At 36.2% G+C, this 27711-nt stretch overlaps 1 protein-coding gene across 22 annotated transcripts in view; it reads right to left on the bottom strand.

The window, feature by feature from the left end:
* The window catches only part of cacna1db (calcium channel, voltage-dependent, L type, alpha 1D subunit, b), a 153856-nt gene that overhangs the window by 57352 nt on the left and 68793 nt on the right, over positions 1–27711 (bottom strand). For 14 of the 22 annotated variants that reach the window (XM_055012944.1, XM_055012959.1, XM_055012952.1 and 11 more), the window contains exons 4-12: positions 22327–22466; positions 21646–21788; positions 18854–19006; positions 12223–12419; positions 7131–7234; positions 6854–7023; positions 4151–4225; positions 2352–2436; positions 244–270 (exon numbers count right to left, since the gene is read on the bottom strand). In XM_055012944.1, the coding sequence (XP_054868919.1) occupies positions 244–270; positions 2352–2436; positions 4151–4225; positions 6854–7023; positions 7131–7234; positions 12223–12419; positions 18854–19006; positions 21646–21788; positions 22327–22466 (1094 nt within the window). The remainder of the gene's footprint in view (positions 1–243; positions 271–2351; positions 2437–4150; positions 4226–6853; positions 7024–7130; positions 7235–12222; positions 12420–18853; positions 19007–21645; positions 21789–22326; positions 22467–27711) is intronic. The other 8 variants (XM_055012962.1, XM_055012964.1, XM_055012950.1 and 5 more) reach the window with 3 other exon arrangements.

Consider the following 27711-nt stretch of genomic DNA (forward strand, 5'->3'; position numbering starts at 1 on the left):
CACATGCAGATCAACATTTGGTGAAAAAAACGAACATCATCTTCACTATGAATTCAAAAACTGATCAGGATGAGGAGAAGATTTCAGGTACAAAGAACATGAGGAAAAAGCACGACGGTGGAATTCTGGTAATGTCAGGAAAAATTAGACACGGATGAAAACATCTGGAAAAGGCAAAAATGAGCCATGCAGGATGAGAAGAAGCAGATAAATGGAGAATGTACAGAAGAACCGGGTACTAACCTGCACTTTGACTTAGTAATTTTTTGACTGAGGAGAACAAAAGATGAGGTTTTAATAAAAGGCAACAGCATTGAGCACTTCAGGTGTTTCAGTCAACATCTGGTTAATTGGAGAAAAAATTAAACTGAAAAACTCTGGGTTATTCCATCTGAAATCATCAGCAGCCTTCTGCTCCACCAGAAGAAAGTTTAAAATCTGTAAAATTGTAGCTCAAAATATCTTCAGAAGATTCTTTTAAAATTCCTTGTCGACAAACTTTCAGCACGTTTCAAGTCTTGAAATCTGACCTTATTTGAACAACAACATTTCAAGGACTATTAAGGATAAAAACCTGAAATGTTGACGGTAATTTTTCATCATGCAACTGATTTAGAAGCTACAATATTCAACAAGAAGATGAAATAGATCTGATTATGGGTAAGTTGAAATATACACTCATGGAAAACATGATCAGACCACCTTTGGTTTCTTCAGTTTATTGTCCATTTTAATGCATGGTACCACTAAAGGTCCATCTGTTTGGACAAATATAATGATAACAACAAAAATATCTCACCAGAGTTTAATTTCAGAGCTGATATCAGACATTTTCCATGGTTTTCTAGATAATTACCAAAATCCCTTCAGTTCTTCCATCAATATCTATGGCATTGTTCTGATAAAAACAGCTTTTAGAATTCCATGTTTTCTTTTCTGTCTGTTTTAGTCCCATGATCCACACAGGAGTTAGTACTGATTCATAACCATTGTTTATGATGACTGCATCCATGCATCTTGGCTGTTCTCCACCAGCTTCTGACATTGTTCTGCTGTCACAGCAGCCCATTCCTGTTGCACTAATTCTAACTAACCTGCTTTGTTTTTGGGCTTGTGGTTTTCCATTTAGTGTCTGATGATTTTCCACAGGTTTTCAGTTGGATTTAGATCTGGTGATTGAGCAGATCAAGGCATGGTTCCAATGTTCTGGTTCTCCATCCAGGCTTTAACTGACCTTGTCTTGTTGGAAAATCCAGTCATTGGAGGCAGGACAGAGTTTTCCAGCTGATGGAAGAAGACTGTTTTCTAGAGTAGCCCCAGACATGACCTGGTTCATTTGCCCTGTTCCACCCAGACTGAAACTACCCCAGATGGTCACTGATCCACCTCCATGTTTTACTGTAGGGGCAGACAGTCTGGTTTGTAGCTTCTCCAGGCTTCCTCCTAACCAGTAAGTTGGCAGGAGTGGACATCAACTGAAAACTGGATTCATCCCTGAAGAGAACCTTAGTCCAATCATCAACAGTCCAATCCTTGTGATCCCTGCAAAGAGTAACCAGCTTTCCTCTGCCTTTCCTTGATGAAGAGCTTCTTCCTGTCCTGTGGGACTTCAGACCAGCTTCAACAAGTCGCTTTCCAACTGTCCTTGCCCATCAAGTCCCATTTCTCCACAGTGTCCACTCATTTTTAAGGTCCCTGGAGGTCTGAGGACGATTCCTGACAGGAAGGGATGAGTGACGGTCATCTGGTGGGTAGAAAGACGTTTCCTGACCAGCTAGCAGTTTGGTAGAACCATGTTGGGCTTTTTTTTTCTTGGTGGAATTCTTGGAGATATTCAGTTTTTTGGCTACCTGTCTGTCACTCATGATGGCTGCCTTTGTGGCTTCACATAATTCTTTAGTTTTAGGTGTTATGTGAGAGCTGACAGCTTCTGAGTTGTGCTACAGCTTGAATGTCAGCAGGAAACCACTCTAGACCTTTGCATGTGCTGCTGATGACATGAAATGTCCTCTTATAGACCCTGGAATACAATGAAGCTGAAGCAGGTCAGATAGGACATAAAGTATCATGGAATCAGCTGCATTTTTAGTCGTGTTCATTGTATTCTTCAGGTAATAGACCTTTAGTGGAACCAGGCATTAAAATGAACAAGAATCTGAAGAAAACAAGGATGGTTTGATCATTTTTTCAATGATTGTATTAAGCTAAAATTTCAGAAAGATCCCTATAAATATCCATAGCTTAAATTTCACACAAAGCAGAGGTGGTCGAGCAGAAATTATTCTAAAAATCCAGTGATTTGAGCTGTAATAAGCCTCCTATGATGCTTGTTTCTGACATAAAAGACTCACCACAGCGGTCCACAGCAGGGAGATTTACTGTCGTCTCCGTTGTGATTCTCTGTGTTCACTGATTCGGTCTCACTGGGCATGCTCGCTGCAGTGTACACAGACACAAGGAAGTTAATGAAACCTTTCTAAAACCAGCTTTCTGTGTCCTGAAAGAAAACACTGATAAAAACAGCTTTCATCTGTTATGACTGAATTCTTCGCATGCATCTCTGGTTTGGCTTGGCTCTCAAGTAAAAGAAGAGAGTTATTTCTCTAATCTTTAACATTAGATTTAAAGTAGCGTAGTAGATAATAAACGTTTAGGATTCAGCTGGTGGTTAGAAATGTGGAGCTTCCAGTTGTTTTTTTTCTTTTAAATGCCAAGCCAAACCTCCAACAGACAAAAATAAAAACTGTCGGGCTGAAAACGCTGGAGCGACTCCTTCAAAAAACATAATGGAAAATAAGTTTTTTTTTACTTAATTCAAGAATCTCTCAAAGACAGACTGATAATTTGGTGTCGATTCCTGGAACCGTACGAAACCAAATGTTCTGTTTTGTGATCAAAAGACTTTTAAATGTTCAGAGTGAAAACGTGCTGCCAGACCTGAGTCAAATCTTCCAAATTAGAGTTTAACATTTAGCAATTAGAAACCCAGTATAAAATTAATATAGAATAGATTGTTGCTCACATAAAAGTTTGTATCCAAGACGGAAATATTTGATCTACTGTTTAGATTACATCAAATTATTTGGTCCAGGTCTGAGTGCTGCAACGAGTTTTAGTCACACGGTTACAACATACAGTAAACTGGAGACCATGCATAAAATACACACATTTATATATTTATGGATGAAAAATGAAATGATCTGGAATGACGATGACTTGATGGACGATCTGAACACAAACGCTGAGGCCAATCTGTTATTTCTGACCCAAAACACAATAAAGGCAGCTCTTAAATTCACTTAAAAACACAGATTTTTACCATAACTGGAACTAAAACCAACCTGAACTAAACAGACAATGCTGGAATTTCCTATTCAGATGTTAAAACATGCTTTATGGCAACAAATTGTGAGAGAACACTTAACTTCAAATTAATTTGATGATTTCCTTCATGCTTTGTTACACTAAAATATATGAAACACTTAACATTAGGGCCACTGATCCAGTTTATATGTTGATTAGATTTATAATTTTATAAATATAAAGAAATAAGGATTACAATATTTATATTAAATTTACTGACTTTTTTACTGATAATTCTATAGTTATATTTGTAAATCAGTGCTGTTTTTATATTTACTAAAAGAGGAGAGTCATGTGTTTCTCTGTGGTCATTTCTGGTCATTATCAGTCTGTTTGTATATAATATTTAACATAAAGTAGACAACAGGTTTACTACAATATCTTTAGAAATAACTTTCAGTTTTAATATTACTCAGTTATATGAATAATATTTAGAAGAATCTTTCTCTAAAATGCCATGTAGTGTTTGATGTTGATTTTAGGCCTGAAAACAGCAAAAATGTCAACTATGATACAAAAAGTCCTGCTATTATATATTGACCCTGTTGCTCTGTTGGCTAATTTCACCAGCAGTTGGGGTTTGTTTGCAGATCGGTCACAATGAAACGTTTGTGCAATAATACGTGAACAGAAATGATTTTTGTTATGATAGAGACGATCAGACACAGATTAGTGAAAGAAAGGGTCACGGAGACACCAAAGCACACAAACAGAAAAGCAGAAGCGAAGCAGAGACGAAGATGAAAACGTCCTGATGAAGAGGAAAACGTTCCAGACACACATTTACCCTGAGTCTCTGTGGACTGAGTGAACCAGCCAAACTTTCCTTTCTTCTTCTCAGTGAGGTCAGCCAGCGTGACCCCTGGGTTACCAACATGCAGTTCATACAGCCAGACAGCAGAGGAAGCAGTGAGTCAGAAACACAGCAGAGCAAGAGAGACAGCCGGAATACAGAACTACCAGGAAACACCACACACATTTAGAAACTACACCTGTCCAGAACACACCGACTGCAGAACACATTCAGTATTCTACCAGAAGAGCAACTACAGGTAACACACAAATGGGATTTGTGATCATTTGTGCATTTACATCCACTTTAAAAGACGTCCACAATGAACATAAAGTCATTCAAATGAAATAATCAGAATAAGAACACTGAGTTATTCTGAAGTTAGAATAAAACAACTCACAGAACCATTTATCAATAATTTACACAAGAAACTTTAGGACTAATGTCTGAAACGGTTATTTAATATAATGTCAATCAGTCAGATTGATGTGTTTTATAGATATATATTTAGATATAAATGCTGTGAGACTGTAATATTATTACTACTCTCCATCAGACTGTAATAAATGACCTGTTTGCTAAATATATCTTGGTTAAAACCCCATAAGAAGAAAACATACAAAATTAGATAGAAGCCTCAGAAATAAAGCATCTGCTTTTATCATTTTTACTTCTTTAAATTCTGGACAGAGTAACTATATACCTACACTACCGTTCAAAGGTTTAGGGTCACTTAGAAACATCCTTATGTTTGAAAGAACAGCAGAAGATAGCATTAAATGAATGATAAATCCAGTGTAGACATTGTTAATGTGGTAAATGACTATTGTAGCTGGAAACAGCTGATTTTTAATGGAATATCTCCATAGAGGTACAGAGGAACATTTCCAGCAACCATCACTCCTGTGTTCTAATGCTACATTGTGTTAGCTAATGGTGTTGAAAGAATAATTGATGATTAGAAAACCCTTGTGCAGTTATGTTAGCACATGGAGAAAAGTGGGAGAAATTGTGTGTTTGACCCCAGACTTCTGAACGGTGGTCTACGATGCACTATAAGGCTATTAAAGTTAAAACAAAACTGAAGTAAGAAAACACAATAAACGGCAGAGAACAGCTGTCAGCAACAAGAGAAGAAACAAAGGGAAGAAAAAGGAGGAAAACTCTAATGTTAGCAGGAATCTAAAGACAGTTTAAACAAGGCACAAAAACACTGCAGGAGTCCAGGAGAGAGTGTTGGTGTCGTCGTCTACATCAGCGGTTAAAGCAGGAAAATACTGGAGAACACTGAGGGACTATAAGGCACTGCAGACGGACTAACAGGAGGAATGGATTCACTAGTCACACAAACCAGGAGCCTGCTCTGTGATTCAGCTACAGTAGGGAAAATCTGTCGCAGTATTTGAACTAAACAGCTGAAATCTACACATTCTTGTCTTCAGAATTCTGCATTTGTGAAGAAATTCAAGCAAATTTGGGCGAAACACACTGTGTTGTCCTTCTAGCTTCAGGAGCTTCTGTCTTTGAATCACTGTCTCTTCTGCATCTGTTTTTAAGACTAAATATATCCAACACAGGCCCTGAACTGTTCTACAAAGAGGATAGCTTTATAGGACAACAGACACGATAAATAACACGTTTCTTTGTGTTTCTACCAGATGTGGAGGGTCGACGTCATTAAACTCCACATGAAATATTGTAATATTATGAGACACTTGTTTCTGATTTACATTAACTAAAAGCCATTTGAAACTTAAATATTTCACTTTATGTGTAGTTAAAATAGAATAAATAAATGCAGAATCTTTAAAAATAAATGACTAAAAAAAACCCTGACCTTTTAAAAAAAGCTAATTCTCCTAATACAGCATTGTTTGTTTGTTGAATATAACTCCATTTTAACCCTCCTGTTGTTCTCATTTACAGGCACAGGCAAAAAATATTGTTTCCTTGTCTGAAAAAAATCCAAAAATTCAGCAAAAAAATTCTCCAAATTTCTGAAAATTTGCAAAACCTTCAGGAAGAAAATTCCAATAATTCCTAAAAAGTTTCCCTTAAAAGTTTTATTTTTAAAAATCCCCCAAATTTGGCAAGAAAATTCTTGTAAATATTTTCAAAAAATGATTAAAAATCTTCCAAAAAATTCTAAAAATATCTAAAGTGATTCCATATATATCAGTAAAACTTCTAATATTTTCTTAAGAATATTCACAAAAAAATCTACCAAAATCCAGCAAAATTCACTGGATTTTGGTTGATTCTTAAGAAACATTTTTAACATTTCTTTTTTTCAACCAAAAAATGTTCAAAGTTTTCCCAAAAATGTTGAAAATGTGGACATCAGAAGTTTCACTGTGAAAATAGATTTATATTTTTTTTTCTTTAAAATGGATCAATTTGACCCGCAGGACGACACGAGGGTTAAAATGCATCAGTGGGTATAGAACTAGGGGGAAATGTCGTGTTATTATTCCAGATCAGTGTCTTTTTAGCCACAGAGAGACAAACAACATTTCCTCAGTCAGTTTATCAGACTGTAGTTAGACAGTTTTTCTTCCTCTTCTTCCTCTTTCTGCTTTTACCGAGACAAAGATCTGCAAAATCACCTAAAATCGAAAGAAGTGGAGGCTTGGAAACATGATTCTCCTGCTTCAGATGAGAACAGAAGGACTGAATGAAGTAAATAATTGCACTCACGGTTCCGTTTGCCCTCCTCGTCTCCCTCCTCCTCGTTCTCGGGGTCGATGTCTTCGGCCTGGGTGATCCAGTCCAGGTAGCCCTTCAGGTCTTCCTCTAGCTGCTGCTTCTCACGCAGCTTCTGGAAATCTCCGCGAGCTTTGGCCTTCTCTCGCTCTTTGGAAAACTCTCTGGAGAGGATGGAGAACAACGTCAAACCTCGAATCACAAAGCCACTGGATGTTTCTCTGATTTAAAGTTTAGAACTCATGACAGGACAACATAAAATAAAACTCACCCGCTCAACACACCCAAAACCAGATTCAGAACAAAGAAGGATCCAAAGATGACCAGACTGACGAAGTAAACCCACGGCAGCTCGAAGCCCATCGCGTCGTTCATCTGCACAGACACACAAAAGACAAGATTACTAATGTTAGATTTATAATCTATAATTATATCCCGTTTTTGACACACATACTTGCTAAATTTTACTTCGTCGTCTGTTTTAACCCTCGTGTCGTCCTGCAGTTTAAAGTTTGAAAATGTGGAAAAAAATATATTTTCACAGTGAAAATTGCTACATTTTCAACATTTTTGGGAAATTTGTGAACAGTTTTTGGTGGAAAGAAAAGAAACGCTCAAAAAAAATGTTTCTCTAAGAACATTCGGAAAAAAATCAACCAAAATGCAGCGAATTTCACTGGATTTTGGTTGATTTTTATGTGAATGTTCTTAAAGAAAATACTAGAAGTTTTACTGATATATATGGAATCGCTTTAGATATTTTTAGGATTTTTTTTGAAGGATTTTTATTCATTTTTTAAAAAATATTTACATCTTTTATTTTTTTATTTTTTAAAACTTTTATCTCTTACCAAATTTGGGGATTTTATTTTTAAAAAATAAAACTTTTAAGGGAAACTTTTAAGGAATTTCCTTCCTGAAGAGTTTGCAAATTTTAATAAATTTGGAGAATATTTTGCTGAATTTTTGGATTTTTTTCAGACAAGGGAACAACTTTTTTTGGTGCCCATAAATGAAGACAACAGGAGGGTTAATCCAACAAACTCAACAAAAAAATCGAGGAAAAGAGGAAGAAAAGTCGTTGAAGATTCTCTAAATTTCTGATTTTTTTTGGAGAAAATTTCAGCTGGTGAATGTTTCAACCGTTCAATCGATCCTCACCTTTGAATTTAATTTATAAAATTAAATATTATTTACTGCTTTTAAGTGCTGAAGGTGTTTTCAGTGGAATATATGAACATTAGTATTATTATTATATTCACACGCAAATGCTCAAAGGAAATAACTGCGTGGGATTGATTTGATTTATTTATTACTGTTTTTAGAACTAATTTTATTTATCAACTTCTCTATTTATTCACTTATTTACATTTTTAGTATATTTAATGTATTGAATATTACTTCATTTTCACTATTTTATTATTATTAATTTCTGCTTAAAAAAATAGAAATTGTGGAAAAGTTTATGTTTTTGGTGATTCACTTCAAAAACTTTCTTATATTCTAAACTTTCTTTTAAAGTTAAGTATTTCAAGCCTTTTTGTTTGTTTTAATTTTGATGATTTTGGCTTATCAGAAATCCGGTATCTGAAATTCACACCATTGCATTTTGAATTTGAGGTAAATGTTTACTGAACTCTTCATCCTCATCCAGTGCAAAAAAGAAGAAATATTTTCCTTTAATTTACTATTTCACGGTCTATTGATTAACCTATATTTTGTTTATGGATTATATTTTAATTCTATTTTATCTGGTATCTTCTTTTGCATGCATCAGCTGATATAGTATTGTTTCCTCAGCTCCTAAATCACTGTGAGTTTTTTATTTATAGCTTGATGTTGAGGATATTCAGCTCTGAGGTGGAACTAAACGTGCCGTGGCCACTAGAGGACGCTGTCTGAGAGATAACTGGGTCAGTGATGAGCGAGAGGAAGTGTTTGCATTAGTGCTAAATTAGAACACTAGAAAGTGTCTTTCAGTGGAGCAGGGTTTTATGCATAATTTCCTTCGAATTTAACACTTTTGACCCATGTATATGCTCATATTCCTACTATAATACTCATATTTCTACTATAATGCTCATATTTCTAATACTCATATTTCTACTATAATGCTCATATTTCTAATACTCATATTTCTACTATAATGCTCATATTTCTACTATAATGCTCATATTTCCAGCTAAAATCTTCCTGTCTCCAGTTACAGCAGCATATCAGTCACCCACACTGCATGAAGAAAGAAAGAAAAAAACTGATTACATGCGGAAAAATGTCCAAACTGGAGATAAAAACAAGCTGCTGAGGTCAGGACTGAGATTTACCACAGGCTAAATCAGAATCAGAATCATAAAAACTTAAAAAATATATACACAGACAAACATAAGTAGAAAAATACGTCCTAAAATCATAAACAGTAGGAAAAAAATGTTCTAAAAGTAGGAAAAAAATGTCCTAAAATTATAAATATAAGTAGAAAAATATGTCCTAAAAATATGAATATAACTCAAAAAACATGTCCTAAAAGTAGGAAAAAAATGTCCTAAAACTATAAATATAAGTAGAAAAATATGTCCTAAAAATATGAATATAAGCCAAAAAATATGTCCTAAAAGTAGGAAAAACATGTCCAAAAACTATAAATATACGTAGAAAAATAGGTCCTAAAAATATGAATATAAGCCAAAAAAATAGGTCCTAAAAGTAGGAAATAAATGTCCTAAAACTATAAATATAAGTAGAAAAATATGTCCTAAAAATATGAATATAAGCCAAAAAATATCTCCTAAAAGTAGGAAAAACATGTCCAAAAACTATAAATATACGTAGAAAAATAGGTCCTAAAAATATGAATATAAGCCAAAAAAATATGTCCTAAAAATATGAATATAAGCCAAAAAATATCTCCTAAAAGTAGGAAAAACATGTCCAAAAACTATAAATATACGTAGAAAAATAGGTCCTAAAAATATGAATATAAGCCAAAAAAATAGGTCCTAAAAGTAGGAAATAAATGTCCTAAAACTAGAAATTTAAGTAGAAAAATGTGTCCTAAAAGTATAAAAAAATGAGTAGAAAAAATATGTTCTGAAAATATAAACAGAAGTAGAAAAACATGTCATAAAATATGAATATAAGTAGAAAAATATGTTCTAAAAATATAAATATAAGTTTAAAAAAAAGCATAAAATATCAAATGTGCATTGTTGTAAGAAAACAAAAAAATAAAAACGTCAGTACATGTGCTCCTCCAGGTTGATAAACTTTTATCTGACTCAATACTAGTGAAGAAAGTTCAGGTTTAAACTCCACATCTGTCTTTCTATCCAGCCTCTAGTCCACTTTAGCAGCCGTGTTAGCATGGAGTCGCCATGGCAACACATACATGCAGTAAAGAGGCAGAGAGAAGTCTGAGAGGAGAAAGAGAAGGAGGCTGATTATTACTCCATCAATAAGAGGCCGTGGGCGGACCGGGAGGAAAACTCATCGTCCATGCCAAGTGTTTGGGCTCATTAAAAGCTGCTAATGAGACGGGCTTTTATTTTATTCTACTTTTAAAACACTCGTTATTTTCTAAAAGGACGGCGACGGCTCTCAATGACGCCTTCTTTAATAAAAAATGATATAACTTGGATTTGTAGAAAAGAGACAGGATTCATTTGAGATTTTACATAATGAGTTCATAAATTAGTTACTGAAACACAATCCGTCTGTGTGTCATTTTACCAGTTTGGCCCGTTAATAATTATCATAATTATAATTCATTATAACCAATGAATAAATTAAAGTAAAGTAATTACGTGTACAAATCCTGCCGTAGAAAAGGAGCCACAGTATCTAAACTAAACCTACAATGTATGATGCACTTTACTGTAATGACTCTAAACCAGGGGTGTCCAACATGAGGCCCGTGGGCCAAAAGTGGTCCTCCAGAGGGTCCAATCCGGTCCTCAAAGTGTAAAAACTCCAGAGAAGACATTAACTGCAGATTGTAAATTAGTAAAACTATAAATTTAAAATCATTTCTAGACCATGACAAGTTGTTTTGATCAGAAAGTAAAATACTAAATTGTTCATTTTGTCGCTTTGTCTCATTTTTGTAATATTTTGTCTTTTTTTTGTTGTTTTTTTGTCTGACTTTTGTCGGTTGTCTCATGTTTTTGTCGTTTTGTGTTTCTTTTTTGTCTCGCTTGTGTTTTTTGTGTCAATTTTTTTGTAGTTTTGTTCCTTTTTTGTGACTTTGTAACATTTTTTGTCTGTTTTGTTTTGTGTTGTTTGTCATTTTGTTTCGTTTTTGGCGTTTTCTGTCTCATTTTTGAAATATTTTGTTTTGTTTTTCTTCTTTTTGTCTTTTTTTGTCTGACTTTTGTCATTTGTCTCAAGATTTTGTCATTTTGCTTCTTGTTTTGTGTTTTTTTTTTTTCTTGCTTGTGTTGTCTATTTTTCTGTAATATTTTGTCATTTTTTTGTCTCATTTGTGTCCATTTCTGGTCACTTTGTAAATTTTGTCTCATTTTTTGTCATTTAGTTTCTTGCTTTTGACGTTTTATGTCTCATTTTTGTAATATTTTGTCTTGCCTGTGTTGGTTTTTGTCTTTTTTGTTTCGTGTCATGTTGCTTGTCTCATTTTTTCTTGTTTTGTGTCACATTTTGTGTCTCATTTTTGTAATATTTTGTCTTGTTTGTGTTGGTTTTTTGTCTTTTTTTGTATGACTTTTGTCATCTGGCTCATGTTTTTGTCATTTTGTTTCTCATTTTTTGTTGTTTTGTTTCACATTTCTGTCATTTTGTGTCTAATTTTTCTAATATTTTGTCTTGTTTTTTTGTCTTTTTTAAATTAAAATCCTCTGGTTCAGCTCCAGATGAATAAATATTGTGTTCCTTTGTGTCGACACTCTGTGATCTGGAAGTTGTAATGTGGAAATGATAAACTGAGGCTAAATGTTGCTGAAACTGAATTTATTTTTCTTCAGAGATTTCAGGTTGGGCTGAATGTGGAACCTGGACTAGAATGAGTTTCATACCCCTGCTCTAATGTAATGTAAGTTATTATGACTGATTTTAAGACTTCAGGAAGTTGGAATGCTGCTGTTGGAAGGACAATAGATTTATTTTTTACAAATAAAGTTGTAGAACTTCAATCAGGACAAATCTGTGGCTTCGTTTTCATTTGCAGTCTTGGAGTTTGTCGTGTTGTCACAATTTCATTAAGGTTTCCTTCGATTCACGCATTTTTTTAAAAACTCCTGGAAGGAATTCAGCATTTCACAAAATCAAAGATGGTAGAAATGGTCTATTTTGAGCCACGTCGCTGAATAAAACCTAAACATGGAGTGATTTTGTGGTGCAGGTCGGTGGATTACCCAGTAGAGGACGTCCGTCCAGCCCTCCATGGTGATGCACTGGAACACGGTGAGCATGGCAAACAAAAAGTTGTCAAAGTTGGTGATGCCGCTGTTGGGTCCTTGCCAGCCCTCTCTGCAGACGGTACCGTTGAGCAGACAGTGTCGGCCGTGACCCGAAACCGCACATGGTGTCGGTTCTTCTTCTGCAAGAACACCTGGAGGAACAGAAACAGACAGGTGAACGTGATGATCGTTACAACGGCTGAAAACACGTCAAAACTGAAAAAAATGATTGAAATGTCGCTTTGAAATTTGAATAGAGACTTTCTAATGATCAAAATATGTTTGAAAACATTTCACAATCCCACAATAATAAGTGGAGAGAAGAGTGGAGATATGAGATCCCAGAGGCCACTAATGCGGAATAAAGGGACTCTATGTTACAAGTATTATAACCCGTTGATTCTATGACTAACTAGGAAAGCACTCAGAGAGCGCAGTCCTCCTCCAAGGCTGCTCAGTTGGCGTATTATTTCCAACGGATGAAATCTTTGATAAAAAATGACCTTGTCCTGAGCACAGGCATGTGTCATGCATGTGCATGTCATGTATTCATACCGAATTGCGTGTAAATTACTCTTATAAAGGTCTGTTGATCAGTTCATCACTTTTGGCAAGCCTTTGTTTTGCTAAACTTAGAAGCTCCTAGCTGGAATGTAAACAAGATCTGATGGTGTTTCCTGAAGAAAGGAGTGTAGGACAGAAAGGTGAATTTGTGTTCAAAATAAGGCTGACAGCTGAATGTAAATCAAGGCTTTGTGAAACATCAGGAGCTTCACCATTGTCTGGCTGGGGTTTGCTGCATACATGACATAAATATGTAGCAGGACTCAGAAACAGCCCACAGTTTGATCATTGGTTCCTTGGATGATTTCCAACTGATAAATCACAGTCAGTTTGTAGCAGGATGCAATCATGTGATCGTCAGCAGTTAACTGACACAGGGTTCACTTGTTGTCATGGTTACAGGGACGCCGTGCTGGCAGCTATATCTGGCAATGGGAAATCCTTAACAAAGCCGTAGATCCAGACTATAAGCCGCATCACTGTGAAAATTTAATGAGGCGGTCCTTGTGTCATTTCTGACCTTCTCTGAAAATTTCATCCAAATCTGTTGTTCCGTTTTTGAGTAATGTTTCACACAGACAGACAGACGGATTCACAGACAAACGTACGCCGATCGTCACGTAACTCCGCCGTTCCTTGGCAGAGTAATTATGCCATAACCTAATGAACTTTTGATTAAGTTGCCTTATACCTCGTTGATCCCAGTGTTAATCCCCCAGCAAGGGGACTACTGGACCAGTTCTCCGTTTCTAGGCTTATATATATAAATATATATATATTAGGTTCCACCAGCCCACAGGGTTGGACTCTGATGGGTTCTGATCAAGAGCTTAAATCGATGATGAGGAAACTCGCCTAGCTTCTACCTGCCTCCATCCAGATGCCCATCCCTCTCGCTCTGACAGTTAAATCAGCTGTGTAGCCCTTCAGAATAGATTAATCTACCAGTCACGCCTGTTAACGTCAGCTGTCCTCCAAATTAATCTGACACTTGGTAAGTTGTTGGGTTAAGATCACAACTCAGGTCTTTTTTTAACAGATAAAAATTAAATCACCGTTACTAACTTTGTTGGATAAAAACAATTTCTAATCGAATTCTCTTAGAGTTGAGTTAAAAAAAAAAAAAAAACACCAATCAAAGCAGAAAAATGTCCAAAACAAAACACTGTACAGGAGTAATAAAAGATAAAATAACTAAAATATTAAACTTGGTTATAGAAGGTGTGTTGTCTTTAAAAAATTGACTTAGCAACTCAATTTTCCTTTTGTGGAGCCAAATCTCAGCTTAGAATCATCAAAATCACTTTTTTTCTACAAGTCTCATTTCTGAATTTATTTATTTTTTTGTCACCAATGACCAATCAGATTTTGTGGAAAAAACCCTGAAACTTCTCTCCTCCTTGGTGCTTCAGAGCGGCCGTCAGTGACTCAGCTGTGACTAACAGTCATGAGACTTTTCAGCTGAACTGCAGGCAGTGTTTACACAAAGCAGATGGAGGAAAATATGGAAATGTAGTGATAATATCTATAGCATGAGGAGTCAGCAGTACCTGTTGGCACACTAACCATCAAAATGGTTTTAATACAGGACAAAGATAACCCAAGAAAACACAGAATGCGTTTATAAATCCTGATTTCACTTATTCCAGCCCACACTGCTCTGTGTGAAAAAGTAGCTTCCAGTTTACTAAATGACCAAATTCATTTGGGAACTGGGTTTAATTTCAGCAGCTACAGCCACGAATGATTCCTGTTGGTTCTAAACGTCACTAAACACAACCTGTCTGGTGTTATGAGGGAGCTAAAGGGTCTCAAAAAACAGCACGTTCTAAAGATTTATCAGTCTGGAGGGTTCCAAAGCTATTACTGAGGCTATGCAAACAACCAAGTCCACCTCTGAGAGGCTCAAAAAGAACTAAATTAAGGTTCTGGAGTCAAAGTCTGGCTTTGAGTCTAACTGAGAAGCTGTGGCAAGACAGTTTATGCTAAAAAAAAAAACATCTAATGTCACCAAATTATGATCAATAAGTATAAAAAAGTATAAACATAAGTAGAAAAATATGTCCTAAATTATAAATACAAGTAGAAAAATATGTCTAAAAAATATAAATATAAGTAAAAAAACATGTCCTAAAAGTATAAATATAAGTAGAAAAATATGTCCTAAAAGTATAAATATAAGTAGAAAAATATGTCTAAAAAATATAAATATAAGTAAAAAAACATGTCCTAAAAGTATAAATATATCTACAAAAATATGTCCTAAAAATAGATAAAATATGTCCTACAAGTATAAATATATCTAGAAAAACATGTCTAAAAAATATAAAATATAAGCAAAAAAAAACATGTTCTAAAAGTATAAATATAAGTAGAAAAATATGTCCTAAAAGCATAAATATATCTACAAAAATATGTCCTAAAAATAGATAAAATATGTCCTAAAAGTATAAATATATGTTTAAAAAAAAGTTGTAAAAATATATACATAAATACACAGTTATACTTTTGTTTTCTTTCTTTTTTATGATTTATGGTATTATAACTACACAGAAAACACTCTGGAATTCTCTCTACTAACCATGGTTGTGCTGTTTCAACTTTCCAATTAAAAAATGAGAGAAAAATTCAGATTTAAAGCTCAAATATCATGTCAAAACCCTAAAAATTCTATCTTAGTTCTTCATAATTCATTTTCTTGTGGACATTTTGCTTCTCTTTTGCTTTTTTCCATCCTGTCGCTGCGTTTTCCTTTGATTCAGAGATTATCTGTGTTTCCGTATACAGATTATGGTTATTAATCTGCATCGCCGAGCACATGGAGGTCACGATGTAAGCGTTGCAGGAAATTATAGCACACGTTTAATAAAGCCAGTACGTGCACGGCAGATTAGCCCCCAACATGCTGACATTTCCCCCTTTAACCTCCTGTTGGGTTCATTTCTCAGGAACAGCAGTGATGTTCCTGGACATGATGAATTATCCAGAAACTCCCGATAAACACGGTTTTTATCTCATTATTAAACCATTTAGCAACCTTCAGAACTCTCCTTAAACAGCTGAAAGTCCACCAGTCTGGTGACCTCTGACCTTTAAGTTCTTTGTGTAGTTTTTGTAATGTGTTTTTATTGTGACCTATGTCCTTTTATTGTGACCTATTGTCCTGTGTTTCTCTATTATGTGTTTTTTACCTGTCTAGGGACTGTGGATGTAAATTATCATTGTTGCTATAAATTGTAATATATCTGTCTATTGCCGTCTAAACAGACGTTCATTAACGTGCACTGTCCCTAAATAAATAAATACAAATGTCAATCAATATTTAGTGCAGTGGTGTTGTTTACTTCTCACAGATCACGGTACAATGAGGATAATTCACTTGTTTTCCACTAAAAACGCATGTTAAAGGTTTTTTTTTTTTTTTAAATGTACACTGGATAGATCTACATATAAAATACAATAAATTTAAACAGCATTGATTTAAAAAAATATATATATTATTTTTCATGTTGAATTTTTTTTCTTTTTATGGAGTGACACCTTCTCTGTTCAAGGTGGGTTTGCAAATATGTAAAATGAACTGTTTTCATTTAACCCTGTAAGACCCAAAATGAGTAAATAAATAAATAAATAAATAAATAAAACTAAAATACATGTATATAAACCCAAATATAGAAAAAAAATGAGCAGCAAAAAATAAATAAAACAAAGCAAAAACTTAGAAATTACACACACACACACACACACACACACACACACACACACACACACACACACACACACACACACACACATATATTAAAAAAACACATATATATATAAAAAACATAAATATATATATAAACATATATATAAACATATAAACAAACACACACACACACACACACATATATATATATATATAAATAAACCCAAATACAGACAAAAATTAGAAAAAACTAAAAAATTAGTAGCAAAAAACAAAAAATTAAATAAAAAATATCTATCTATATCTATCTATCTATCTAATACAGAAACAAAATAGCAAAAAAAACAATACATATAAATATATATGTGTGCAAATAATAGAAAATAAGAGTAAAAAAATAAAATTGATGCTGCATTTTTGTAACAGTGGGTTTTACGTGGTTAATATGTTGTTTATTTTATTAAAACAAAAAATACTTTAAACTATTTTTTAAAGATTTTGAAACTATTTTTTTCACTTCAATTTGACCTGCAGCATAACAGAAGTAAAGGCTAACCCTAAAAGTAAAGGGTTAACAGAATATCTCGGGCACACAAACACGTGCATCCTCGTCCTGCTTTACATGGAAGCTCCTCCTACTACAAAAGGAAAAGGTGAGGCCTTTCTTTGGAATTAAAGTCAGCTTCCATATCTCTGGTCTGAATCTACGATGCTCCTCCTGATGTCAGGAAGCAAACACATCAAAGCCAGACAGAGGGAAAGAGGAAGAGCTTAACAACGGTTTGTCAGAGAGACTGAAGCCTCACCATAACTTCAGCTGCTTCCATCCTGCCAGGTAGCCATTTTACTATATTCACGCAGATTTGTGTTTTATGACGTTTTATCAACTTGTCATCCTCACTTCTTGAATAATTCCTCTAAAGGCTGGGTTATACTTTCCGCACGAACGAGCCGCGCAGAAATGAGCCGCACAAAAATCCGCGCTAGAGAACGTGTGTGCATTTATACTCCATGCAGCATCTGCTCCAAAACTGCAGGGGGCAGTGTATTGCAAACACATGTCTACCTGGTCTACTCTAGTAATAAACTAGAGAAGAAGTCTGCTCCAAAACTGCAGGGGGCAGTGTATTGCAAACACACGTCTACCTGGTCTACTCTAGTAATAAACTAGAGAAGAAGTCTGCTCCAAAACTGCAGGGGGCAGTGTATCGCAAACACACGTCTACCTGGTCTACTCTAGCAATAAACTAGAGAAGAAGTCTGCTCCAAAACTGCAGGGGGCAGTGTATCGCAAACACACGTCTACCTGGTCTACTCCAGTAATAAACTAGAGAAGAAGTCTGCTCCAAAACTGCAGGGGGCAGTGTAGCTCAAACACATGTCTACCTGGTCTACTCTGGTACTAAACTAGAGAAGAAGAAGTCTGCTTCCAAACTGCAGGGGGCAGTGTAGCTCAAACACATGTCTACCTGGTCTACTCTAGTAATAAACTAGAGAAGAAGAAGTCTGCTTCCAAACTGCAGGGGGCAGTGTAGCTCAAACACATGTCTACCTGGTCTACTCTGGTACTAAACTAGAGAAGAAGAAGTCTGCTTCCAAACTGCAGGGGGCAGTGTAGCTCAAACACATGTCTACTTGGTCTACTCTGGTACTAAACTAGAGAAGAAGAAGTTTGCCATTGTTTACACCACTTACAACATGGCATTTTATCGAATAAAAGCATTTCAGCAGTTAGTTTTATTTCACACCATGAATAGTTCATAACCCGGTTACCACGGTGATCTCTGTGTGATGAATCGTATAAGTTCACGTAATTCTAGACTTCAGCTACGAGTAGGTCCTGGTCTTCCGCCATGTTTCTCCACGTGGCTCCGTCCGCGTAGTTAGAAAAATTTGGAGGTGCACGGCGCGGAAATTTTCCACGTGAGAAGGGCCGCTCAAGGGGGCGTGGCTGCGAAAATGATGTAATTTGTCCACGCGGAGCCGCACAGATCGGTAAGCATAAAACAGGCTTAAGTTGGAAGCAACGGCACAGTAAGGGTCAAACGGCGTTTACATAATAGGCAAAAATTAGTCATTTAATCAGCAGATTTAATCCTCCATCTGTTGTTCTGTCCTGTTTTTCAGCAGCTCGTTAGAGTTCACATACGAGCTACATGTGTCCATTCATTCCCGGGGATTAAACCCTGCAGCTACTCTTAAGCCTGTTTATGTTGGAAGCTGGATGTGAGACTCAAGGATTTAAAGGGTAATAAAAAAAACACATCTGCGTAGATTTTATGTGCCCTCAGTTCACCAGACATGAAGAATTACCATAAAGCTCTGCTGCGTTACCTGTCTGTATTAAATAACACGTGGCGTGCATTTTGCCGATGAAGAGCTCCAGACCGATGATGGCGTAGATGATGATGACGAAGAGGACCAGCAGGGCGATGTGCAGCAGAGGGACCATGGCTTTAATGATGGAATTTAAAACCACCTGTAAACCTGCAAAGAAACACACAGAACAGAGTCAGAGACGGAACAAACAGAAGCCCTGGAGGAAAAATCAGCAACAGGATCTTAATTAAAGGTCAAACTGGAGCTGCAGGGAACTAATCAACAGAAAAATAGTCTGTTTTTCATTATCGATCGAGGATTTTAGTAGAAAAAGCGTCAAATATTTGCCAAGTTTGCTCATGTGAAAAAGAAAATTGCACTTTCTGCAAATGTCAGTCAAGAATAACGGCCAGAAAGTCACTGAAACACAGAAATTTATGGGCTGCGGAAGATTAAAATGAACTTTTTACTATTTTCTAACATTTTTCAAACACAATGATACAACAGTACGATAAAAAGTTCTCCTACTGACAGCATACTGTGCATGATGTGTACATTAGAGCAGGAAAAAAGTCTCCCAAATGGAAGTTTTTACAGTGAAAGATCAATAAAGTTTATTTTCTCTTGCATATTATGTTCCATTGTATTGTATTGTATTATGTTCTATTATATTATATTATATTATATTACATTACATTATATTATATATTATGTTCTATTATGTTCAATTCTATTCTATTACATTACATTATATTATATTGTATTATATTATGTTCTATTATATTCTATTATATTAATATTATATTGTATCGTATCTTATTTTTCAAATCTCAAACTTAAACAAAGAATGCATTTTTTGCTTTAATTAAAACCAACTTTCTCTCAATAATTTACCTCCTTTAACTCCAGAAATTTGGACACATTTATAAAAAATTGATGGTTAAGTGCATTATTTTAAAAGACTGTACAAAGTAAATAGAAAACAAGATATAATTTCAGGGAGATGTCACTAATAATCCAAAGACGTAGTCACATCAGACACAAACAAAAACAGCAAATTATTACAATTAAGAAGCTGAAATGATCATTTTTTTTTATTTTGGACATTTACTTTAGTTAGTTATAAAAATAAAAATCTTCACTTGGAGGATCAACTGATAGAATAAAATCAGTTAAGCTCTATTAAAGTTAACCAGGCGGTGAATCGTTATTTCAGCCAGCAGTCAGTTTCTGGGGGGAAACCCTCTCAGTGTTTCCTGCTAGAAACACAAACAGCTGCATCCACACAAAAGCCAACAGGCGCTACTATCAGTTGTCATAATTCCATCCTCTGTGTACTTGGAGCCAACAAACTGCCCTCTGTGTCTCCAGAAAACACTCCGAAATATCACCGCTTCATTAAACGCCTCATTCCACCCGACAGAGACAAATGTTGAAGCAGAGCGGAGCTGAAAATGTCGTTTCAGCTCAGCAGAACTTCGTCTTTCCCAGAGGTCCTTCTCTACGTTGCCATGGCAACCCAAAGAATGCAGACACATCAGGGCATGCGTTGATGTGAGGTCAAATGTGTGCCCAAAACAGAAACAGTGAAGGAAGCAGCATCTCCTGGATAATAAAGGGATTCTTAAGGAGCAGACAGATGTTATATATAGATATATTATTTACAGGGAGGATGCTTCTTTTCAGGTATTTCATGTAATTAATAAACACTACCGTTCAAAGGTTTAGTGTCACTTAGAAATGCCCTTATTGTTGGAAAAAAAGCTTTTCTTTTTCCAATGCAGATACCATTAAATGAATGATAAATCCAGTGTAGACATTGTTAATGTGGTAAATGACTATTGTAGCTGGAAACAGCTGATTTTTAATGGAATATCTCCATAGGGGTACAGAGGAACATTTCCAGCAACCATCACTCCTGTGTTCTAATGCTACATTGTGTTAGCTAATGGTGTTGAAAGGCTCATTGATGATTAGAAAACCCTTGTGCAGTTATGTTAGCACATGGAGAAAAGTGGAAGTTTTACTGGAATTGTCTGGGTGACCCCAAACTTTTGAACAGTGGTGTATGTTTTTAGTGTATTTGAATACATTTTTACAGTATTTTTACTACATTTTTATTGTATTGTTACTATATTTTACCGTATTTTTACTATATTTTATTGTGTTTATTACTATATTTTTACAGTATTTTTACTACATTTTTATTGTATTGTTACTATATTTTACCATATTTATTACTATATTTTATTGTATTTAGTACTATATTTTTATTAAATTTTTACTATTTTACCGTATTTATTAATATATTTTTACTATATTTTATAGTATTTATTACTATATATTTACTATATTTTATTGTATTTGTTACTTTATTTTTACTATATTTTATTGTATTTAGTACTATATTTTTACTATATTTTATTGTATTTGTTACTTTATTTTTACTACATTTTACCGTATAGCGTGTCCTATCTTAGCTTATCTAATGTTATTGTATCGCATCTTAGCGCATCTTGTCTTGTCGTATCATATCTTATCATAGCTTAGCTTAGCGTATCGTATCTTAGTTTGTCTTATGTTATTGTATCGTATCTTTTCTTATCTCGACTCTTACTTATCTTATATCATCCTATCTAACATATAGACACATCATTCCCAGCCTACAGAACCCCCATGTTTCACCAGATTACAGCTCTAATCAAGGAGGGTAAATGAAAACTCTATGTGGGTGTACAGGGCATTTTCATTTGAAAATGAGGAAATATGACATAACTTGGACTTAAAACATTTGTGTTCTGACTCACTGGGAACTCCAGAGACAAGGCGAAGGGGTCGTAGGACGCGAAAGGCTCGGAGGGCCTTGACGTCGAAGCCCCCAGGTTTGCCTCCAGACTGGCCACCAGAGTCAGCGTCTTTGGTTATCATCTCCAGAACTACACTGAACAACCTGCAGAGGAGGGGGAAGGGAAACCATGGGCGACGAAAGGCAGTCAGTAAAAAAAAGATGAAAACAAAAGAGTCAGAAAGCAGAGAACAAAGTGGTGCGTCCTCTTTGTACCTGTGTCCGTCCACACAGCGGCACTTTGTCTGGACATGCTTTATGTCTCTGTATATTTACCTCTAGTGTTTTTACACCTCAGCACAGTTTACACTGAAGTCCTGCAGGTTCCAGGTGGTCTACTGATAAACCCAACAACACCCTATACAAAGACGCTGTGTGTGTGAGTGTGTGCACGTTTGCGTATTCAATTGTGCATGTACCCAAACATCGCTGTCGTCTGGCATCTGGACAAGATGAGAATTTATAAGCAGATGATCCATTTTTGATCAGAGACTGATGCAAATGATGGACATCCGAACGCTGAGTTAAGATGCTTGTAGAGTGAGTGAATGGAGGATGGTGTGTGTGGTTTAAGCTCAGCTATATGGAGGGAAACTGTGTGTGTGTTTGCAGGTGCACATTATCTGAAACCTGCTGAACTCACCCCACTATGACGATGACAAAGTCCAGCATGTTCCAGCCGTTCCTGACATAGGAGTTCTGGTGCATGACCAGGCCGTAGGCAATAATCTTCAGAAATGTCTCTATAGTGAAAATGATCAGGAAGGCATATTCTACTGTTTCCTGCACAGAGACAAAGGAAGGAAGAAAAACAGAAGGGAGGAAGCAAAAGAGAACAGAGAGAGTTAGCTTCAAGTTTTCAACATCGTGGGTTTAATAAGGTGCAAAATACAACACAGATGCAACGATAAAGACAACAAAGAAGACTAGATGAAACTGTGCAGCAGAAATGCATCCTTGATTCGAATTTGATCCACAAACAACATGTCTTAGTGTCCCTAAATCTAACATAAAACTACCCTGCAAGCTGTAATTTAATCCTCTGCTGGCACGTTTTTCACAAAATCCCCAAATTATGTCATGTACTTAAGCCAGCATCAAGTTTTCAACTCTCTGACAGTTTGTGTTCTAAACATGTGGTGTCGCAAAACTATTCTACCAAAACCTCTTTACTCAGGTGACCAGATAGCTCAACTGGTTGAATGGATGACCAATAAACAGGGGCTAAACTCTCTGATGCAGCGGCCTGGGTTCGATTCCAGCTCATAGCCCTTTACTGCAGGTCTTCCCTCCCATTCTTCAACCTACTTTCCTGTCTGCCTCTCTACTAACCTACAAAAAAATCTCTGTATTCTACATGTCTAATTTTAAAAATTGCCAAATGATCAACTGTTTGCAGTAACCACATTCTACATTTAAAAAAATACATATATATATTCTGTGCTCCTCGACACACACAGAAAGTCATCAGTGACTTAAATGTAACCAAAAGATTCATGCAAAAAATCAATTTTTTTTCTTTTTAGCTGAACTGGGTTGAACTGCAGGCTGTGTTTGTGCAGCGCAGACAGGAGATAGAAACAGATTTAAAATGTAAGGAGGAAAACAGCATGCAAAGTCACCATTTTTTCCAGTATTGGTAACAACTGTGGGAAAAATATTGCACCTGTTGAGTCCAGGTTCAAATAACTAAACAAATGTAACCTTATTATTTTTGTTTACATTTGATGATTTACAACATTAGAAATCTGTCAAAAGGCACAAAACACATTCTAAGTTGTCTCTATTTCTAATGACGGTTGTGCTTTTTCTATGGAGGTGCACTACTTTATTTTAAAAATACTGTGAAAAAAGAGCTCACAGTCAGTAAAAATGAGACAGGAGCCAGAAAAAAACAACACCCAGAAACTGCCTATTATTATGTCCCTTTTTTTCAAAAAGAGCATATCGTTCATAATAATAATAATGATAAAAATAACAACAACGATAATATAAATATATATAAATACAATACAATAACCAGAAGAAATCTAAAATGCAGCCCAGCCAAAGCTCTGGTCTTAAGAGGTTCAGAGCAAAACACCGTCTATCTGACAAAAAATACAAAAAACTCACATATTCAGAGAGAAATGTCTGCATCAAACGGTTGACAAAATCACCAATTCGGTGACTATATTAATGAATTATGTTGGTGTATTTACTGTAAACAGTATTTTGACAGTTTGTGGTGCACATTTGTGTTTTTTGAGTCAAAGGCGTCAGCATGTATATCTGTGCATTCTGGTCCTCATAAAGCTGAGTGATGCAGGGATCGGTCTAATCCAGAAGAATAAGCAGGATCAAAGTGAAGATAAATGATGAATTTATCAGAAATCTACTCGTACGAACGGAAATGAATGTGATGAGTGGGTGGAGGAATGTGTGTGTGTGTGTGTGTGTGTGTGTGTGTGTCCGTTTCCTGAGTAGGAATAGAAATGTGACGCTGATTTAGTCCAGATTTGTGACACCTGAGGTAAAACAAGATTAAATGCAGGATTTTATTCATTTTCAAGAAGAAAAATGTCAATAAGCTGCAATCTGTGATCTACAGTGATGTTTGAAAAAGTGACAATCAGAGAAGATCGCTCAGACACAAAGAAACACAAAATCACCACAAAAAGAGGTAAATATGCCAGGAAGAGACATAAAATTTCCATTGAAAGATGCAAAATCATGACAAAAAAAAAACAAAATTACCACAAAAAAGGTCCAAACTACCACAAAAAGACACAAAATCAGCACAAATAGGTGCAAAATCACCACGAAAACGGATGAATATACCACAGAAAGACACAAAATCTCCACTAAAAAAGGAAGGAAAATTACCAAACAAGCACAAAAAGACAGAAAATTACCACAAAAAAAAAATCAACCAAATCTGGACAAAGATCCCCCCAAACCTCCTCAGAACATCTGGTTCTTCATCTCCAGTAACTTTATTAATGATCAGAGTTCTACCTTCATACTGGGAATATCTCCAGAGTTCCAGTTACTCTAGGTCTGCTCTAGAACTTTCTCCAGTTGTCGGTAGGTCTGCTCTAGAACTTTCTCCAGTTGCTGGTCGGTCTACGCTAGAACTTTCTCCAGTTGTCGGTCGGTCTGCTTTAGAACTTTCTCCAGTTGCTGGTCGGTCTACGCTAGAACTTTCTCCAGTTGTCAGTAGGTCTGCTTTAGAACTTTCTCCAGTTGCCGGTAGGTCTACCCTAGAACTTTCTCCAGTTGTTGGAAGGTCTACGCTAGAACTTTCTCCAGTTGCTGGTCGGTCTACCCTAGAACTTTCTCCAGTTGTTGGAAGGTCTACGCTAGAACTTTCTGCAGTTGCTGGTCGGTCTACGCTAGAACTTTCTCCGGTTGTAGTAGGTCTGCTCTAGAACTTTCTCCAGTTGTCGGTAGGTCTGCTCTAGAACTTTGTCCAGTTGCTGGTCGGTCTACGCTAGAACTTTCTCCAGTTGTCGGTCGGTCTGCTTTAGAACTTTCTCCAGTTGCTGGTCGGTCTACGCTAGAACTTTCTCCAGTTGTCAGTAGGTCTGCTTTAGAACTTTCTCCAGTTGCCGGTAGGTCTACGCTAGAACTTTCTCCAGTTGTTGGAAGGTCTACGCTAGAACTTTCTCCAGTTGTCGGTAGGTCTACACTAGAACTTTCTCCAGTTGTTGGTAGGTCTACGATAGAACTTTCTCCAGTTGTTGGTAGGTCTACTCTAGAACTTTCTCCAGTTGTTGGTAGGTCTACGATAGAACTTTCTCCAGTTGTTGGTAGGTCTACGCTAGAACTTTCTCCAGGGGACGTCTCCTTTCCTGCTTCCAGTCTTTAAGTTAAGTCTCACTTAGAACATTCCAGGTCTTTCAAGTCCACAGAGGTGGGTCTTTTTGGGACTTTTTCCATCATTTCTGAGCCTCAGAACTTCATCAGTCCAGCAGATAGAACCATGACATTTAGGAGGAGAAACACATCTGAGTTCTGATAAAAACTGTCACCAGATCAGTTTTACATCCATCCAGGTGTTACAATCTAAAGAATAAATCAAATTTTTGGATTTTTTCCTAGAATTTTGGACCATTTTCATGTCATTTTTAACTAATTTAGGCTTTTCAGACCAATTTTAAAGCCATAGTGGACAATTATTTACTCATTTTGGTTAAGTTTGGACAATCTTTGATCATTTTGTGCAAACTTTATGTGATTTTGGGGAATTTTTTGAGTGACTGAACAAATTTCATGTCATTTTGAATCATTTGAACAAAAAATTCAGTTACAGCCATATCCTAAACCAAACAGGAAGTCCACCATTTTTTGGTTACTTTTCTCATTTTCAAGGGTTATTTTCTCATAGGGGGGAACTCAAGATAACTCAAATTTGGCCTTAAGGATGAAAAGTTGTTAGAAGAAGTGAGTTTTCTGGTTCAGACTTGAAAAAAATCCAATCCATGCATAGCATCAGTTTAACCTTGTAATCTCTATGTCTTATTGTGACTTTTCCTTCACTGAATCTGGAAAAAATTACTTGAAAGACAGTTGATTTTTCTTTTCTACTGAGGTTTTTGTTCACAATAAAACACATTCAGAGCTGCAGTCAGTCAGTGACCAAAGCTAAAACTAACACGATGCCTTTAGAGAGCTCAAGGTCTCCAGCAGCAGCAGCGTTGTTTAAAATAATACTGACGCTTTTATGGAGAGATGCGACGGTGGGTGGAAAAGTCTCACACCCTGAAACACACAATGAGACGTTCAGGTGACCCTCACAAACGCAGCACAGGAATAAAACAGGAAGCTGTGGAGCTGAAGACAAAGGAATGGAACGAATAAAACGAACTAAAATCTAAAATAAATGGTGCATTCTGACTGATGGATAAGCACCAAAGCACTAAACAAACCAAAGCATGCATTCCAAGGCCAGTAAATATATATAGTCTGAAGGCTACTGTATGTCCCGCTGCATCATCAGCAGGTTTCCATGGTAACTGTGAGTCTGCTGATGGAAACCGGCGCCTGGATTTTGATATTTCCACACATATCTCTTTAATTGTGCTCACACGTTACTTTACCTCCACTTTCTTTCCTTCTCCCTCTCTCAGAGCTTCCTCTCCCACGTATCTCACTCCTCTCCCACACACCGACTCCCTCTCCTCCCTCTCCTCCCCCCACTCACCCAAAGGTTGGTGAGTTGGTAGGTTTTAAGGCCCATTAGGCTGAGCGCTTCTCTGCCGTTGATCTAAAGGATGTTTGGATGGCTGACGATGTGGACGACACTCAGACTGGACACCCACACAGATCTGAGACACACAAACCCAACGGCAGCAAGCCAAGCAGATAACAACAGCTTCACAGAGGGATTACAGAGCTCCTGGAAGTGCAGATCTAGAGAAAGACACAGGAAGTGAATCTGAACAGAAAGCATTGTACTACAGGAACTGCTACCTACTTCACATTTCCAAAGGTTAGAAAGTCCCACATCTATAAAACAATTATTCAATCCCACTGCAACAACCGCCCTGAACTAAATGAAAGAAGACGCTGAACACTCCATAGAGTTTTTTATGATGCCGTTTCTTTTTAACGTTTCTTTTAGACATCTGTACTTTGTGAGCTGGTGTTTTGACTGTGTTTATGTGCTGTTTTTTTATTGTTGGAGCCTCGAAGGAGAATTTCGGTCACCATTTGGGACGGACAATAAAGTCCGTCCGTCCGTCCAGACACTGGCTTTTAGTAGGGCCCGAGCACTAATTTTTTTGCCCAACAGAATTGCATTTTTGCGGGCCTAAACATGCTGACTAACTCATGAAAATTTGTCCACACAACAGAACTGGCGATAAATTTTATATTTAATGGGACTTGTGTGTCTCAAAATGGCTCCACAGCGCCCCCTGCAACTTAAACCCTAAACCAAACCGGAAGTCCACCATTTTGCGTTAACTGTGAATTTTTTTTGTTTTAAAAAAAAAAAAAAAAAAAAAAAAAAATCATTTTCAAGGGTTATTTCCTCGTAGGGGGT

This window comes from Amphiprion ocellaris, chromosome 8 (assembly GCF_022539595.1).
Source record: "Amphiprion ocellaris isolate individual 3 ecotype Okinawa chromosome 8, ASM2253959v1, whole genome shotgun sequence".
Lineage (NCBI taxonomy): Eukaryota > Metazoa > Chordata > Actinopteri > Pomacentridae > Amphiprion > Amphiprion ocellaris.